At 38.9% G+C, this 17,263-nt stretch overlaps 1 protein-coding gene across 2 annotated transcripts in view; it reads left to right on the top strand.

The window, feature by feature from the left end:
* atp10d (ATPase phospholipid transporting 10D) overlaps positions 1 to 17,263 on the top strand; it is a 128,993-nt gene that overhangs the window by 100,239 nt on the left and 11,491 nt on the right. For both annotated transcript variants that reach the window (XM_047610454.1, XM_047610453.1), the window contains exons 16-19: positions 8,519 to 8,810; positions 9,534 to 9,610; positions 10,693 to 10,818; positions 14,567 to 14,767. In XM_047610454.1, coding sequence (XP_047466410.1) covers positions 8,519 to 8,810; positions 9,534 to 9,610; positions 10,693 to 10,818; positions 14,567 to 14,767 — 696 coding nt within the window. The remainder of the gene's footprint in view (positions 1 to 8,518; positions 8,811 to 9,533; positions 9,611 to 10,692; positions 10,819 to 14,566; positions 14,768 to 17,263) is intronic.

Here is a 17,263-nt window from a genome sequence, read left to right as displayed (position 1 = left end):
ATTTTAGCCTTGTTTAGACCGTTTTCTTTTTGTAAGTAAGCGCCATATTTTCCGTGTTTCCTAGTAATGACGTGTGTAGTTTTGTCGGCTAACGCTAGCGCAGAGCTATAGAGCTCTGCGCTAGCTGAACTATATTCTGGACATAACGTGGCTAAATTTTGACTGAACTTGGTCAATGTTTTCAACCCACGACTTCCTTGGTGTTGAAAATAGGGAACATTAAACACTTTTGTCACGTTAATTTTGAGGAGAAACTAATGGTCGCAGGCGTGCACGTCACGTTCACGCGCACACCCGCTGTCGGAGTTGATTTTTTTTCTGAGACCGGTAATTTAAGGAGGTACTGACTCACGATGAGAGACTGATCCCGGCGGTTTGTGGATTTCCGTGAACAGAGCCCAACCAGCCCAACCTATTCTATTTCCTGTCTGACTTGTGCCTTGCAAATTTCTCTGTTAACTGGTCTTTTCTCTTTGTGTATCATTAGACACCAGACGTGACAGTACTTCGCTCTGTTGTCCTCAAAGGCATTCCTATTTTACTTGGTGACGACTCCAGTGAATTCTCCCAGGCATGTTCTGTAAATACTTGCACATGATAAAAAGTTTGGTCTACAATAAAATAGAACTATATCTGTGCTTACATAGAGGATGTAATACTGTCTCCACAATATACATTTTCTACAGTGATTGATGTATTTTATATAGCAATTGCTCCACAGTTAATCTGAGAGGTATTTTAACAGCCAGTAAATAAAAATGAAATTTGCCACATAAACATTGTACACATTAATTCATTGTAAATCTAAGGAGCAGGAGTCCAGGTTGAAAAGTCAGTGTCACTCTTCAAGAATATATAGACCTTGTGGACCATAGCTTTAGTTTAACCATACCAAATGAAGTAGTATTCATGAAGAATATATGTGTGTGTCTTTGTAGGATACAGCGAGAGACAAGGCCCTCGAATGCACTGTTGGTTTGCTGACAGTCAGTGAAGATAGTCCTCTTGAGGGTCCAAGTTCAGTAGAACTCCAGCTCATCTCCACTGCCATCATTCTGGAGGGAGGTATCGACATGGATTGTATTAAAAACTTGCCTCAGGCAGTTTGTCTGTTATTTTTTTTATGTTGATGTAAATTGTAAACAATAAATGTTTCACTTTTTTGTGAATTATGTTAAAATTCAATCATGAATTTGTGATTATATATTTCATAACATTGTAATTATTCTGTCCTGGCCGACAGATAGCGAACAAAATGAGAGAGACAGCAGATAGGTTTGGTCTGGTCACCCTCCTGACTCTTCTCAATTACGTTTTTTTTTTTTTTTTTTTTGTAAAACTGTAATACAAATCAAATACAACATGTTTCAGTTCAGATACATAAAACATATTGAACACTCACTGCATTCCAAGAGACACAACACAACAACACAAATGCACCTACAGGAAGACAGGCACAATAGAAAATGCAGTACCACAGGTAAATTCCTCTATATAACACAAATGCAGCTCAACCTTACCATTAGCATAATTAGCGTCTTTTTTGTACCTTAAAATAAATTAAAATAAACGCCCCAAACACCACCTTGTAGCCCAGTGTCACGAAACAACTAAAATAAAATAACTCTTTTATACTTACAGCTAGTTCCACTCAAGGACTAAAAAACAAACGGTCTGTGGTGGAGCACTTGTAACCTGTCGTCACACTAAAATGATTCAGCAACAAACAGCAGTAATTCAAATCCACCACTAGGGGGAAACACTTAAATTTCAAAATGTACTGACAGGAGTCAGAACAGTAATAATTATGAATATACGATGTCATAATGAAGACTTATTCAGGGACATCTCTGTAGATGCTTTTTCGACAACCTTAAAATGACGGCTTTTCACCTTTCATTTTTCAACCAAATTTGGACTGTACAGGGACGTCTTTTCGACGACACGAAAATGACGGCTTTTCACCTTTCACTTTTCAACCAAATTTATACGTTGTTTGGACGCACATGAGTTACGTCTTTTCAACGTCTCAAAGAGTTTTTGCTGGGTGGGTACCCTTCCACGTCTGTATGAGACGCTCTGGGTTCTCAGTTGACTTCAATGTAAACCCGCCCTCGGCAGTAAGATACGCTTAGAGCAGAGGCTCCAGACCTCCATTCATTACAATAATAACCCGTTCGCAGTGAAATATGACGCTGAGATCCTTAATCTGACTGGAGAATGGAGGACACTCTGCCTGGAAGTGTTTTTCTCATTATTTTAAGCATTTCTTTTAATGAGATCAAACACATCCGAGTATCACTGCTAATACAACAGTAAAGTAGCTTCATGTTGTGGCCATCACTTTTAATTTTTCCTCCTTTGAGAAATATACTTTTATTCGGATGGTTTCGATAGCGAAAAAAAGCCTACACTACCCATAAGCCTCTGTTGTTGTTGCCTGTTCTCATTCCCAAGGCGTAATATACCAACAATTTGTCACGCCCCTAGACGCCTTTGTGATTTAAAACTTTGTGATTCTATGACTGAACAGCCCGTGCATGCTGCCCATGCATTTATAGGTGGTTATAAAATATAGTTACAGTATACGTTTTATGTTATAGTATTATGAATGCAGTCCATTTGTTGAATTAACTTCACACTGTTGTAGTGAGGTTGGCATTTTCGTTATGCACACAGAAATATATGAGGATCACTTTGATTTTTCATGTGTACCACAGAACCTTCAAATATTTCCAGTTTAACAGTTTAATGTCATATAGAAATCTACACAAACCATGATAATGGCTTCATCCCTGATGGATGCCACGTTGTGGTTCTTGTTATGGCCATTTGTATACATACCTGATGTAAATGCTATGACAAACGACTTCCTATAGTTGGTCCAGTAATGACTGCAAACACTACAATCAAGACTCACTTATTGTTATTAATCAAATGTATGTTTTGGAAAGCATTTGATGTAGTGACATGTACATAAGTGGCTCATTCCAAAGATTAGTCACACTATCAAAATGTGTGACTCCTGTTACTGCCTCTCCGCTGTGCAGGACAGAGTGTATGTGAACTGTAATATCACAGACTCTGTGGATCCAGAGTAGCCAATATATTGTCAATAAAAGAAGGCCTGGCCTCTTTCCACTTTAGCAGGACTCCCTGTTTCTGATCTCTCAGTCAGTAGCAGCAAACCCAGACGACGTCTCACAAGTCACTGCTGCATCCTCTTCTACATCCTCCAACAACCTGACCTCCTGACGAAGCACTAACATAAAAAATAAAGAAATAAAGAAACCCTGCCACAAATTGAACTAAATACTGTAGGTGGTATGGCTTAGGACTGCACAACAGCCTATACACTTCTGCCTAACTCAACTATAACAACAACTATAAACGTCAACTTAAAAAATGAAATCAACTTATCAATGTAGGTAAAGTACCTTTTGTTGGGTTGACACTGGCAACATCACAACTAGGTCCTTCACCTGGACATTGATGCTGATCAGATGACACTAAAAAAAAAAGAGATTGAATATTTGCTTACTGAAAATCTGAGGTGAATAAAAGTTGTGAGCATGAATACTGACCAGGTGCCATGCCACTAGTATTTCGACTGGATGACGGCCTTTGAGGAATAACATCTCCTGTCTGTCACGTTTTTTCCAATACACTGGTCTTGTCTGAGGTTCACCCTGTGGCTCATTATACACAATTAACAAGAAAAAAATCGCAACACTTAAAATACAGTCCATGATTAAATACAGTCCGTGATTAAAGCAAAGATTATCAAACATCTTAAGTTAATTTCACAGGAATTGTATGTATACACAGTCATATATCTTTATATATATATATGTATATATATATATATATATATACATTGACTCCCCACAATAAATTAGACAAGAATGGTCCCTCTGTAGCAACTGTTTCCCCTACATCTTTTAAAAATAAAAATGTTACCTCCATATCCTGAAGAAGTTCGTCGGCACCCTGAAGCTCTTCCTCCAACTCAAGATCCTCTGAATCACTCATTGTTCAAACTAAAGAGGAAAGACATTTTGACAGAACTCTGTGACACAAACAAACACATAACAAAAGCAATCCACATGACATAACAACACTGATAATAACAATGGTGGGGCTATTTGGCTATTTTGCAACATACAACTCCTTTTAATGTTTGTAATAGATTTAATGCATCATTGGCGGAATAAATAGCTAATGCTGCAGTAGCCAGGTGTAGTCGTTACTATACTCTATTTAGCAAGCATGCTGAAGGACACAGTAGCCATTTTTAAAGGTCTTAAACTGCTTCCAAAATCCAGACGCCTTTGTTTGTTTGAAGCTTTTCTGAAAAAAAACTTGAAGTGAATCAAGCTAATCTGTCTTTCCAAAACATTTATCACTTTCTCAATGTAGTCATATATTTTTTACATACCTGTGTTACAATCAATCAATCAATCAATCAATCAATCAATTTCTTCTTCTTCTTCTTCTTCTTCTTCTTCTTCTTCTAAGCGGGTCTCTCTGTTCTCTTATCAACCTTTGCGTACACTGGTTGCGTCTGATTGGTTGAGCGTTCCGTTCGGAGCGTCCAAAACTGACGGGAGTGGTGATTGAATCTATAAATGTGTTTTACGTGTGAAAATAAAATAATAAACTTAACAACCTAACAAAGCATTTTGTACGTTAAATCTGTTCCCTTTCAGACCCTGAATCAGTCTGGAAAACACTATGTGATTGCAGAGCGTTTCATACAGAGGTGGAAGGGTACCTTTTGCGTCAGTATCAGACGTCTAGGGGCGTGACAGATCGTTGGTCGTCGAGGATTATGGGTAGTGTAGGCTTTCCCGCTATCCAAAACACGAATAAAAGTTTATTTCTCAGAATCGAAGGAGGAAAAATATAAAAGTGATGGCTACAACATGAAGCTTCTTTACTGTTGAATTAGCAGTGATACTCGGATGTTTTTGTGTTGAGAAATGTTGACGATCTCATTAAAAAGAAATGCTTAAAATAGTGAGAAAAACACTTCCGGGCAGAGTGTCCTCGATTCTCCAATCATATTTCTCCGCGAACGGGTTATCATTGTAGTGAACGTAGTCAGTACAAGACAAGTTCTGGTCTACTGTAGTGAGTTTTCCTGTATGGTTAAAAATGTTCTTTTTTTGCACTAAAAGCTTTTGCATGGAACTTCATTGTAGCCTGCTTTGTTTTTTATTGTGTATTTATAAGTGTTTAGGTGTTGCATGAACAACATAAGTCAAAGTAGTTTTACACACATACACACACTTTATACAAAGGGTAAATACTGCAGTGCGTCCTGTGAGAGTAAGTGGTAAACGTTTAAAATCACATTCTGGGGTTGTGCTTAGCTCACCCAGTTGAGCGCCTACGTGTTTTTCCCCCCTTCTCTGCCTCCACTTCCCGTCCACCTCTTGACTTCACTTTAGGCTAAAATGACAAAAAAAAAAAAAATATATATATATATATATATATATATATGAAAAATAAATAAATAAAATCACATTCTATGTTCTTTAGCAGATGGTTGAGGTTAAACAGTTCTGACAGTCTAGGGGAAATGTTGATGCCTAAGTATTTGATGTGACCAGTATGAAGTGGGAGAGTATGGCTTTGTGCTGCAGAGTCCCATGCATCGTCAGAGATTGGTAGAATAGTGGATTTCTTCCAGTTTATTGTATACTGTAAAATATTAGAGAAGTCTGTGATAATACTGAATGTTTCTTATAATGACTTGTGAGGTTGTTGGAGGTATAACAATAAGTTGTCTGCGGAAAGGCTAATTTTGTGTTCTTAGACTTGTCCTATATACATTTGATTTTATTATTTTGACCTATTGCTGTAGATATTGGTTCAACGAATATTGCAAATAAAGATGGAGAGAGTGGGCATCCTTGCCTGGTCCCCCAGTGAAGTGTGAAGCTTGGTGATATGATTCCATTTGTGGTTATTGTGGCTTTTGGTGAAGTGTACAGTATTCTTACAATGGATGAACAACTCTCGAAAACCAAATTTGTGGAGCTCAATAAAAAAGACCTTATAATAAAGTATAATTTGTCAAATGTTTTTTCTGCATCTAGTGATACGACTATGGTTTTATTTTGTTTAAGTTGTGATAGGTTGATTAAGTTGAAGAGCCTACAGATAGTGTCTGAAGCGTGTTGGTTTTTGATGAAGCCTGTTTTGTCAGAATGGATTAGTAGGGAGGCGAATGTTTCTATTCTTGTTGTGAGTGTTTTTGTAATAATTTTTAAGTCTGTAGGAGAGTGGGTGATAGCTTGCAGGGTGGGATGGGTCCTTATTTGGTTTTAGAAGAAGTGTAATTGCCGCTGTATTCATATGAGTGGGTATGGTGGAAGTATTTTTGATTTCTGTGGTGACTATGAAATGCATGATAATATGTTCCAGAAATGCTTGTAGAATTCTGCAGGGAGTCCATCCGGTCCAGGTGATTTATTGTTTGGCATTTTATTTAGTGCTTCATACAATTCTTCAGGTGTAATTGGTGCAGCTGGAACGTTAGGTAATTCTGTTGGGAGTGTTGGAAGGTCCAAAGGTGTCTATTTTTGATTGATCAGGTTCAAGGTTCGGAGCGAGAGATTGTTGTAGAACTGATAAAAAACATATTTATGTCTTGTGGCTTGTGGGTAATTGTTCCTGCTGTGTTGATCATGGACAGAATTATTGCCTTTTCTTTTTTCCATTGTAGTAGGTGAGCTAGATATTTTCTTGATTTATTACTGTACTGAAAATTTTCATATTTAAGCTGTTGTAAAAGAGTTTCTTGTTGCTTGAGTTGTGTTTTGAGTTGAGTTAATTCATGTTGCATTTGTTCACTGGGGTTATTGATAAGTTGCTGGTTTAAGTGTTTAATTCTCGTCTCTATTGTTATATGATGAGTATGATATAAGTGTTCCAGTTAAGACTACTTTTCCTTTTTCCCGTAAAAGTGATGAAGTTTCTGGAGAATCGTTCATCTCCAGGAAAGATGCCAACTCTCTTTTCATCAGTGGGGTGAAATCTGGATCTTCTAAGAGTGAGATGTTAAAGTACCATCTTGTAGCAGATTTTATGTTGATGTGAAGTTTTATTAATAGAGAGACAGGTGCGTGACCGCTGATTTTGATGGGGTGTATTTTCTTGGACGTGTTGGATAATTGATTTACTGACGAGGAAGAAATCAATTCTTGAAAAGGATTGGTGAAAGGGGGAAAAGTATGAATATTCTCTGGATGATGGATTTCTCATTCTCCAACTATCACCAAGTCTGAAGTCAGTCATATATTGTTTTATTGATTCAGTTGAGTGCCAGGTTCTTGAATTTCCAGAGGTGCTAGAACAGTCGGTTGTAAGGTTGATGACAGCATTAGAGTCTCCAGCCATCATGAGATTTGTTGAATTAGCCAGTAGGGCGATCGCCCTGGGATTTTATCGGCTCACCTTGACGCGGCATTCCTGTTCACATCAAAGCACGGGTTCTTTGCTTTGACACCGATATATCTGACTGTTACATTCTGACTCTATGGCCTGACAGACTGTATCATTGTAGAAGCTTCAGCTTAAAAACAAGTTCTGGTCTACTCCCATAAAGGCTGATCTCTGAGGGGCAGAGATTTTTGTTCATTTTTTCAACCAAACTAATCACGATCGTTAACGGAAGCGCATAGGTGAACAGCGACTGTGTGGACTATGTTTATATACAGCTTGTATAGCGATCTCCCACACTTTAATGATCATGGCAGTGCCCTGCATCCAAGGAAAAGAGGAGATTTGGTGGCAGATATCAGGCACTGTGCAGGACACAGTGATTTATTCTAATAAAGTCTTTTGAAAGATTAGGGTTTTGACCACTCCATTGTACATGATGACGTATGAGGAAGGATAAAACTTTAAGCGATGTGAAAGCGCACCAAAGGCGAGTCAACCAGGGTCTGAAAATCCCAATAGCGGTATATGTTAAGTATCTGCATGATTATGTATTGGGTATGTCTGAGTCTTTCTATCTGTATGTTACAAGAGTGAAAGTACACCTAAATCTAAACATAAACGTGAGTGGTGAAGACGAGGAACATAAATATCAACAACAATAACATATAGGCAGATGAACAGAGAGAACAGCGTATGGATGAATGGGGAGGAGGCTGTTGTTTTTGAAGTTGAAGTTGTTTGAAGATGGTAGAATGGGAGTCTTACGGAAGAACAAGAGAAAAAAATGAGAGGAGGTATATTTTTTTCATCACAATCTCTTCAAAATCATATGTATAGCTTCATCACTCCATCTAACTGTCTCCACAGCAGAAGCAGTCACATGCAGTAGTTGTTATGATCTCAAAATATTGACTTGTCTCAACATTATATTTCAATTTTATTCTCAAAATGGTATTTCACTTTTTTCTCAGTATTTTGACTTTTTTCTCGAAGTCCATGATGAAAAAAATCTACCTCCTAGACAGAAACACGGTAAGATAGTATGTGTGCATTTCTTTTCTTTCAGGATGCATGTGCAGCTTTACTTGAGGACCTTAAGCAGGAAGTCCAATGTGGTGAAGACAATTTGACTGACCTTGCTGCAAGAAGGGAATTCTTTTCAGGCAGTGCAGCTGGCTTTGTTCTGGTTATAGATGGCCTTACACTGGACTGGGCTCTGCAGGAGGAACTCAAGAACGGCTTTGTAGAGCTGAGCCAGAGATGCAAGGCTGTTCTCTGCTGCCGCTCTACTCCTCTGCAGAAGAGCCTAGTGGTCCAATTGATCCGGGAGCAGCTTGGTGTCGTGACATTGGCTGTGGGTAAGGAAACAGCCTGTACATAGACTTAAGACTTAGACATTATTATCCCCATGGGGAAACTCTTTACCACAGCCCATCTCCAATCCATCTCCACCACAGAAGAAGACACATTCCATCACAGAACAAGACACATGGTAAAAGGCACGAGAGACTCACATATTTAAAACAGACATAACAGTACCAAAAATTTAGCCACTCTCTGGCCCACTTAGCGAGGGCTTTTGGTAAGGCTATGGCAGCAGGTATCAGCCTTTTCCCCAAGTGAGCCTCTGCACCTCAGTGCTCAGTATCTTTGCCCTGAGGGGATTGGGGTGAAGTGGGTGTTTGGTAGGTGTGTGATGTCCTGTTCTATTGTGATTGTGAAGCATGTAATGACACTGTTGAGATCTGTTAGATTTGGTGTGGGGAGACTGATATTCTGATAAGCTGATAAGCTGTGGTGGGTTTTGTGTGCATTTAGCCTTGTTTTTAACACTAGAAGCAGGTGGAACAGTACAAGAGTATGAATTGGATCATACTTTATATAGCAGTAGCCTAATGAAATAAAAAAGCTTGCAAGTTTAATGATTAATGGATAAAGAAATCTAAAGAATCTGGAACATGCTGAAGAACAAAATTATATTGTCCTTCAGGTGGCATTCACATTTGCATATTTATTATTATTTAATATTTAAACTTGGTGAACTAAATTTTTTTATTTATTTATTTTTTTGGATCATTTAGGTGATGGAGCCAATGATGTAAGCATGATTCAGATGGCTGATGTGGGCCTTGGAATATCTGGTCAGGAGGGAATGCAGGTAATTCTGACAAAATGCTATAGGTTATAAAAAATGATAGAATGCATTAGTAATTTATTAATTCAGCGCTCACATGTGTAAGTGGTTGGTAAGATGCAATGGCCACTGGGATGGTGCAAAGTCTGTGGTGACGCAAAATCTGTGTGATAAAAGAGCAGACAGTCTTATTATTATTCACTTACTAGTAGGAGGTAAATGAGGTGAATACTTTCGGTTGGATCTACTAAGCTCTCATTTTATGTGTACAATCTAGAAATTTGCATTTGAGCTGGAACTGCAATTTGCGGGTGATTTACTTAGTGATTGCATAAATGACAGCATGTACAAACAGCCTTATTTAAGTGAGGGTTTTGCATGACCTTTTGGTGTTCACTTTTGAGAGGCTGAGAGAGCAGAGTGACTGCAGGCGCAAAATGACACTCGCTGCCATTACATTGAAGGTGTCAGCTGAAGAGGCAAATAAACATATAACCAAGTAGGAGTGAAAAAAACGACAAACAAACAAACAAAAAACACCAGGACAGAAAAAAAGAAAAATTATTCCATATTAAAAGTCTATTTTGTTTTCAGTCAACCGGCTGTTTAGTTTATTGTTTTGTGGTCAAGAAACATTTAATTTTAAAATGAAACTGCATGAATTCCTCTTCACCACAATAACAGCTGCTATATCTGTGCAATTGTGCATAGGACAAACCTTTTGCACGTCCTTTTGAGATATGTTAAATATAAATGTAGTATGCTCAAAATTGCTTTAAGGTTTGATAAATCACTTTGTGTGTGCTAAATTAATGTCTTTACATTTTCTCCTCCCAGGCCAATATTGTATATTAATTGAGGCAAACGTAGTAACATGGAGGCCAAATGCCGCTATTTTGCATCTTTGAAAGGGCAACCCCTAGTGTGCGTGTTAGTAAATCAGGTTGTAAATTTATTTATTTATTTTTTTTTTTTTACATGTGCAATGAGTTTGCACATATTTTTATACACGCAAACCTTTAGTACGTCTAGCATTCTATGTCTTGTTTCAAATTTTCTGAATCTCTCCCTGTGCTGATTTCTTGCCATTTCTACCATACCCCCAGGCTGTGATGTCCAGTGACTTTGCCATTTCCAGGTTTAAACACCTTAGTAAGCTGCTGCTGGTTCATGGCTACTGGTGTTACTCCCGTCTTGCAAGCATGATCCTCTATTTCATCTACAAGAATGTGGTGAGAGTCCTTTATCAGCTTTGTAAAAATGTTTGTAAAATAGAAGTGTCTTGTTAATACATTTTTGTAAACTGCGCTATCTACTACTAATGTACTATGTACTACTGTACATTTTTATCCACTTATCCGGAATAAAGGCACAGTGGCAACAGGCAAGCATGATATTCTAGATCCCCTCTCCTTATTAGTTTTTATAAGTAATTCAGGCAAGCTGAAATAGCTAATCTCTCCAACGAATTCTGCGTCTATGCCTAGGGGCTTTACAGTTTCAACAAATGCTCATATTAATGCTGCCACCACACCAAACTACCTCCCCACCTCGAAATACTTATACTACTTTGTTTGGGACACCAACTTACCCCCAACTTAGAGAAAGCAATTTACTTTCTTTGGCAGAGTTCACAATTTCAGACTCAAAGGTTCTGACAATGTTCCACGTGATGTCATTGTTAATTGTGCATTACAATGTATATAAAACTGAGGACGACCTCAATGTCAAGTCCTACCATTCAAATAGGGAAAGCAGACCAACTTTCTGAAGTCTATGATAATTTATTTGCAGAGATAGATAGATCCTCCTTTCTACCACCACCTCAAAAGTTTCCTGTGTGTAGCCAGTGACCGAGCCAGCCTTCCTGATCAGTTTATTCAGTCTGTTGGCATCACTGGCTGCAATGCTGTTCACCCAGCAGACCACAGCAGAGAAAAGGGTGCTGGACACAAGAGACTGGAAGAAGATCTCCATCATATTACTGCACATGTTGAAGGACCTCTGCTTCCTCAAGAAGTAGAATCTGCTGCAACCCTTCTTGTACAGTACACAGCTGTACTGTTGGTCCTCCAGTTCAGTCTGTTATCAGTGGTCACTCCCAGGTATCTGTACTTCTCCACCACCTCCACGTCCCTACCAAGGATGCTCAGTGACTGAGGATCTGTTCCCTTCTTCCTGAAGTCAATCACCATCTCTTTGGTCTTGTCCATGTTAAGCAGCAGGTGATTCCTTCCAGCCCATCCCAGAAATCCGCACACCAGTTCTTTATACTTCTCCTCATCCTGTCCGCCTCTTATACACCCCACAACTGCAGAGTCATCAGAAATTTTCAGAGGCTGATGGTTCTGCATCAAATTCCAGTTGTAATACCTGTAGCCTGCACTCCATCTCATTTTGACTATGTGTGTGCTCAGTGATGTGGTGGAGCAGTCATAAGTCAGCTCAGTTTACAGCAGGTAGTCAAGGACTCCCTGAGGAGAGCCAGTGGTAAGATTAATCAAAGACAGAGTTATGTTGTGCATGCTGACAGTCTTGCTTTCTTTTGTTTAATGATAATGAAGTGAAGGTATCTGCAGTTTGTGTATCATTGTTTGAGGTACTGTTGTGTACAAAGTGGGGTATTATACAGTTGGATAGAGTAAGGAATAAAAGAAGTTCTGTAGCATTCACTATGAGATCAGAGATGAATCGGTCTGCTGGAGACTGAGCCCCTCTGTCCCTCTCATGTTTGGCGTAGTGGATGAGATGGATTGTCCATAATGGAGAGCAGTTTATCCTGCGTCCTCCTGTCCCTCACTCAGACAAACGACTACAACAGGATTAATCCAAAAATCCAAAAGGCTGCGCATGTGATTGGTAGGGAGTTGATGTCTTTTTTTGCTGGTACTGCTCACCCAACAACCACAGCAATGTATAGGGCACTCACTACAACAAACTATTAGACAGACTCAAGTTAACTGTTGAAAGACATGAGCTTCCTGAGAAAATAGAGTCTACTCAGGCCCTTCTTGTACACACTTTTACTATTGTCTCTCCAGTCTATTCTGTTGTTCATGTAGACTCCCAGTTACCCTTCCTGAAGTCAGTGACTAGCTCTTTGGTCTTGTCCACGTTCAGGAGTAGGTGGTTTGCCTGAGACTACTACCGAGAAAAACAAGAAGACAATATACCACATACACATGATGCTACCAAAGGCATAAAAATGGATGGAGGATTGACTCAACTTCCAGCTTACCTTCTGATTACTTCCTGATTACTTATCACATGACACAACTCCCTGATATCTAGGTCTTCAGTTTCTTAAAGTGACAACAACGAAACAGAGACATCAACAAAAAATACTTCTAACATTAACAAAACAGGCACTACTATCACTGACCCAAAACTGGAAGGCTGCATCTCCACATGCTCCTCTTCCTTATCTGTTGGCAATATTAGATACTAGCCCCACCACTCAAAACCACTGAAGATGATCTCAACTGCTGGATGAACTTGACACTTTTTCTCACTGAAAGAACTGCTACAGTCAAAATGTCAATATTGTAAGTTTTTTACAATGATTCCAACCTAGTACCAACTGATTTCAATTGCTGGACTCTATAACAAATAAATTCTAGTGGAAAAATAAAAACCAAGGATCAAACTCGCAACATTACAAAAAAGTAAAACAGCAGGTGGTCTTAAAGCACCTAATTTTCGTTTTTTGTCGTTATATTTATAAATGGATTAATGACACAATACACCCAAACACAAACGGACAAACTAGAATAAGCAGATGGGCACCCATTTTAATATCCGACCTCCCATTACTCAACACAAGTTTACAATTACACAGTGTAATCAATAACAGTTATTTTGACAGCCTGGTCAAATCAATAAGCTCTTCAAATCCATGTTGACATTCTACACACAAATGGGAAAATTACCTACTTGTCAGTCTCAATGCCAATTTCTGGTCACAAATCTGCACCACCTTCACTATGTCCAAAAACTTACAGCTAGTACAGTGTAAAGTCAGATCTTCTGCATCATCAACAGGGATCGTAGGTTCACAGATGTTTTGAGCCTTAACCTGTACACCTCATCTGAGTGGGGCAGCGAAGAGTGACTAGGCTTCACCTGTGGAAAGGTTCCAACTGTGGGGACTCTCCAGCCCCAGCCTGCTTGAGCTGGACTTGGCTGCTGCGGCCCTGGTGGCTTTCTTCAGCTGTTTGGACTTCAGCCCAACTGTGTGACCTAAGTAGAGCACAGATTTCACCCACAGCAATGGTGAAGATGGTTAAGTGCTATCCTTTTAAAACCACTTCGTTGATCAGGTCTTGGTATGTCTTTTTTCCATTGGTGGGACATGTCTAGCCTCTCCTCCCACTCCACCGTGAGCTCAGCAGCCATGATGGTTTTCATGTTCCTAGGTAGCAGGAACACTTCTGGTCGGAGTGGGATCGTGCTGGTCTTAAGAGCCTTGTCCCCTTCCCTTACAAAGGTTATGGCTTTGGGCAGTTGGGCTTGTTGTTGACTTTGACTCATTGCTGTTCCACCCATTTGATGATTTCCATTAGGACCTTATCGTACCAACACCTTTGGACAACTGGTCACAGGATGTGATGTGATTGAGTGTACAGGAGGCTGCTCCACATTGGTTACAAGATGGGTCTTCCTCTCTGCCCCTGATTTTATCTTCAGGTTGCTTGCTTGTAGGTCCTGTCCTAGACACAGTTACGGAGACAAAGACTTGTTAGAGAAACAAGTCTTGTTGGAAATCAACTAGGCACACCAAAACATCTCTAGTTTTTTTTTTTTTAATGGTTCAACATTTTCCAACACACTGCATTTCTGTTTTTGGTTGTTTTGTAAGTATTTGTGTGTGTGTGTGTGTGTGTGTCTCTTTACATTACCCATTTAAATATTAAGAAATTTTCTGTCGAGTTTGTTCACTGTATTTTTGTTCCATAATAACTGGGATTTTTTGACTTGCAGATGTATGCGACTCTGCTGTTCTGGTATCAGTTCTTCTGTGGTTTTTCTGGAAGTGTCATGACCAACTCATGGGTGCTCATCTTGTTCAACCTGCTCTTTACCTCAATTCCTCCGCTCATATATGGCATCCTAGATCAAGCAAAACCTGCACACACTTTGTTGGAGCAGCCCGAGCTCTACCAGGCTGCACAACATTCCAAGGTAACAACGTGCATAACATGTGTTCAAATTACTGACAGACAAAAGCTTTTTCAAGTATAATTATTTGATTAGATTTTTTTCATGTACAAGCTTTCACCACCACCATCAACATACACATTGACAGCATGTCCACACATACAAGGAATTTCTTTCTCTTCATTTATGTGAGCATGCCAGGACAGTGGGCTGTCATGAATGGTGCCTGGGGAACCATTTGTTTTTCTAAGCTCTTGCTCAAGCAACTCAGCCATTGATATAGAGGTGATCAAACCAAAATCAGACAGTCCCAAAGGTTCTCCAGCCCCCCAATACACTACCGGTTAAAAGTTTTAGAACATCACACTTTCCATTTTTTTACTGAAGATTATTCAGTTTATTATGTCATTGCACTCTGAAATGAAAGCACAGAACAAATAAGCAATTTGAGTTGAAAAAGAAATCATGGAATCAATTTATAGACCAAAATGTATTCTAAACTTAAACTCTTTGACTCATCAAAGTAGCCACCTTTGGCAGACATAACAGCTGAACACACTCGTGGAATTCTTTCTACAATTGAAATCCAATATTCTTCAGAAAGTTCTTCCCAAGTCTGTTGCAGAAGTTTCCATAAATGTGTGGCAATTGAAGGTTGCTTGGCTTTCACTCTTCTGTCCAGTTCATCCCAAACTAGCTCGATGGGATTTAAGTCTGGAGACTGTGCAGGCCACTCCATGTTTTCAAGCTTGCCATCTTATTCATTTTTTTGTAGATTGCAAGAATTTACTGTTAATTTTAGAAAACATCAAATGGATATGTCATGGTTTTACGTTGTTTTTAACGTTTAATTACAAACATTTTACATTTTTAAATAATGAAATTACCCATAAAGATGGCAAATTAACATTGTAATATGAATAAATGTGAAGAAATGTGCTCTTATTAGTTGTTTTAATGGCATTATTTTATTTAAAAAGGCTGTAGGCTATGTTAGATTAGATGTAATAGAACACTATAAAACAATAATTTGATCTTTTCAAAACATGAGAAAAAATGAGACCAAGCTGAACAAGAACAGCTACAATTTCCCATTCCCCGTATTTTTATTCAACTGTAGAAGGTAGCCATTATTACAGCAATATTCAAAAATCTATTCAATTAAAACGACTGGTTCTGAAACAAAAAAAAAAATAAAAAATTCAACTGAACTGGTAATGAAAGAAAAAAGGAAGGAAAAAAAAAGAATAAAAATAGTTGAGTTACCAATTTACATACAAGTCACCATACATCCACAACACTGATTAGAAACTTGGTGAAACATCACTGGAAATTAATCCATACTCTATACCAGGGGTCGGCAACCCTCAACACTCAAAGAGCCATTTGGAAAGAAAACACTGGGAGCCACAAAACCCCTTTGACATCTAAAATGAAGATAACACTGCATATATCGTTTTCACCTCTATGCTAGGCCCATAGTGTGTTGCATTTATGAAATGAAATAACTGCTCCAGAGAAAATGAAATTGCATTATGCATACATAAGAGGGATTTATCCACGGTTGGCTTGGTTGGTCGACCTGCCGGCGGGTGTTGCACGTTGGCAGTTGTGGTGTATATTTTGAGCAACAAAAAATTTAATAATAAATAAATACATTTTATTTTAATGTTAAAAGATCATCATCAATTCAAATTTAGAATTATATTTAAAAAACTAACACACTAAAATAAAAATACATTTTAAATACTCGACAGCAACTAGTAAACAAACTGCAATGCACCGTGGGAGTTCAGTGTTTTTTGGTTGATGTTACACCATGAGTGTGGTGTGGCATTCAGTGTCATTCAGTTGTTGTGTAGCTCTCGCTCATTCACTGATGAGTGACTAGTTGCCGCTATTCTGAGGCAGTTAGTTAGCGTGAAAAAGTGAACGGCTTTGATCAGCATCCTTGCTCCGCACCGCTCGCCACAGAGAGCTGCAACAGAGGAACGAAAGAGCCGTCTGCGGCTCCGGAGCCGCGGGTTGCCGATCCCTGCTCTATACAGTTGACGAGGTGTGGTGTCCATACTTGAACTACTTGTTGATCGTAGTGAAGTTGCAGTTTCTGAGCGGTAACCACCTGAAGAGAAAATATTAAATAAGAGCTAACAACAACAGTTTAAGAGGCAGGACCAGGATAAAGATGCAAGAAGATCCAGCCTTTTCCAACACCACAGTAGTCACATGAGTCCCATTATAGATGACACCTTTGCTTTGGGACAGACAAGCTTGCAAGATCTCAACATAACACACTACAAAGAAAATACACACCAAACTGACTATACATGGGAACTAAATGAACAACATATTGTTGTTGGGGGAACTATTGCTACTGCTGGATACAAAAGTCATTTTTTTCTGTACATTGTGTTAAAGTATCCTGTGTTCATCCCATAATCCCAACCCATCATTAGTTGTGTGTCATTTGCTACCAAATCAGAATCTAGAGAAGATAGACCCAACTGATGATACTAATTT

This window comes from Mugil cephalus, chromosome 17 (assembly GCF_022458985.1).
Source record: "Mugil cephalus isolate CIBA_MC_2020 chromosome 17, CIBA_Mcephalus_1.1, whole genome shotgun sequence".
NCBI lineage: Eukaryota > Metazoa > Chordata > Actinopteri > Mugiliformes > Mugilidae > Mugil > Mugil cephalus.
Note: the sequence above shows the minus strand (reverse complement) of the source record. Positions and strands in the feature narration are given on the sequence as shown.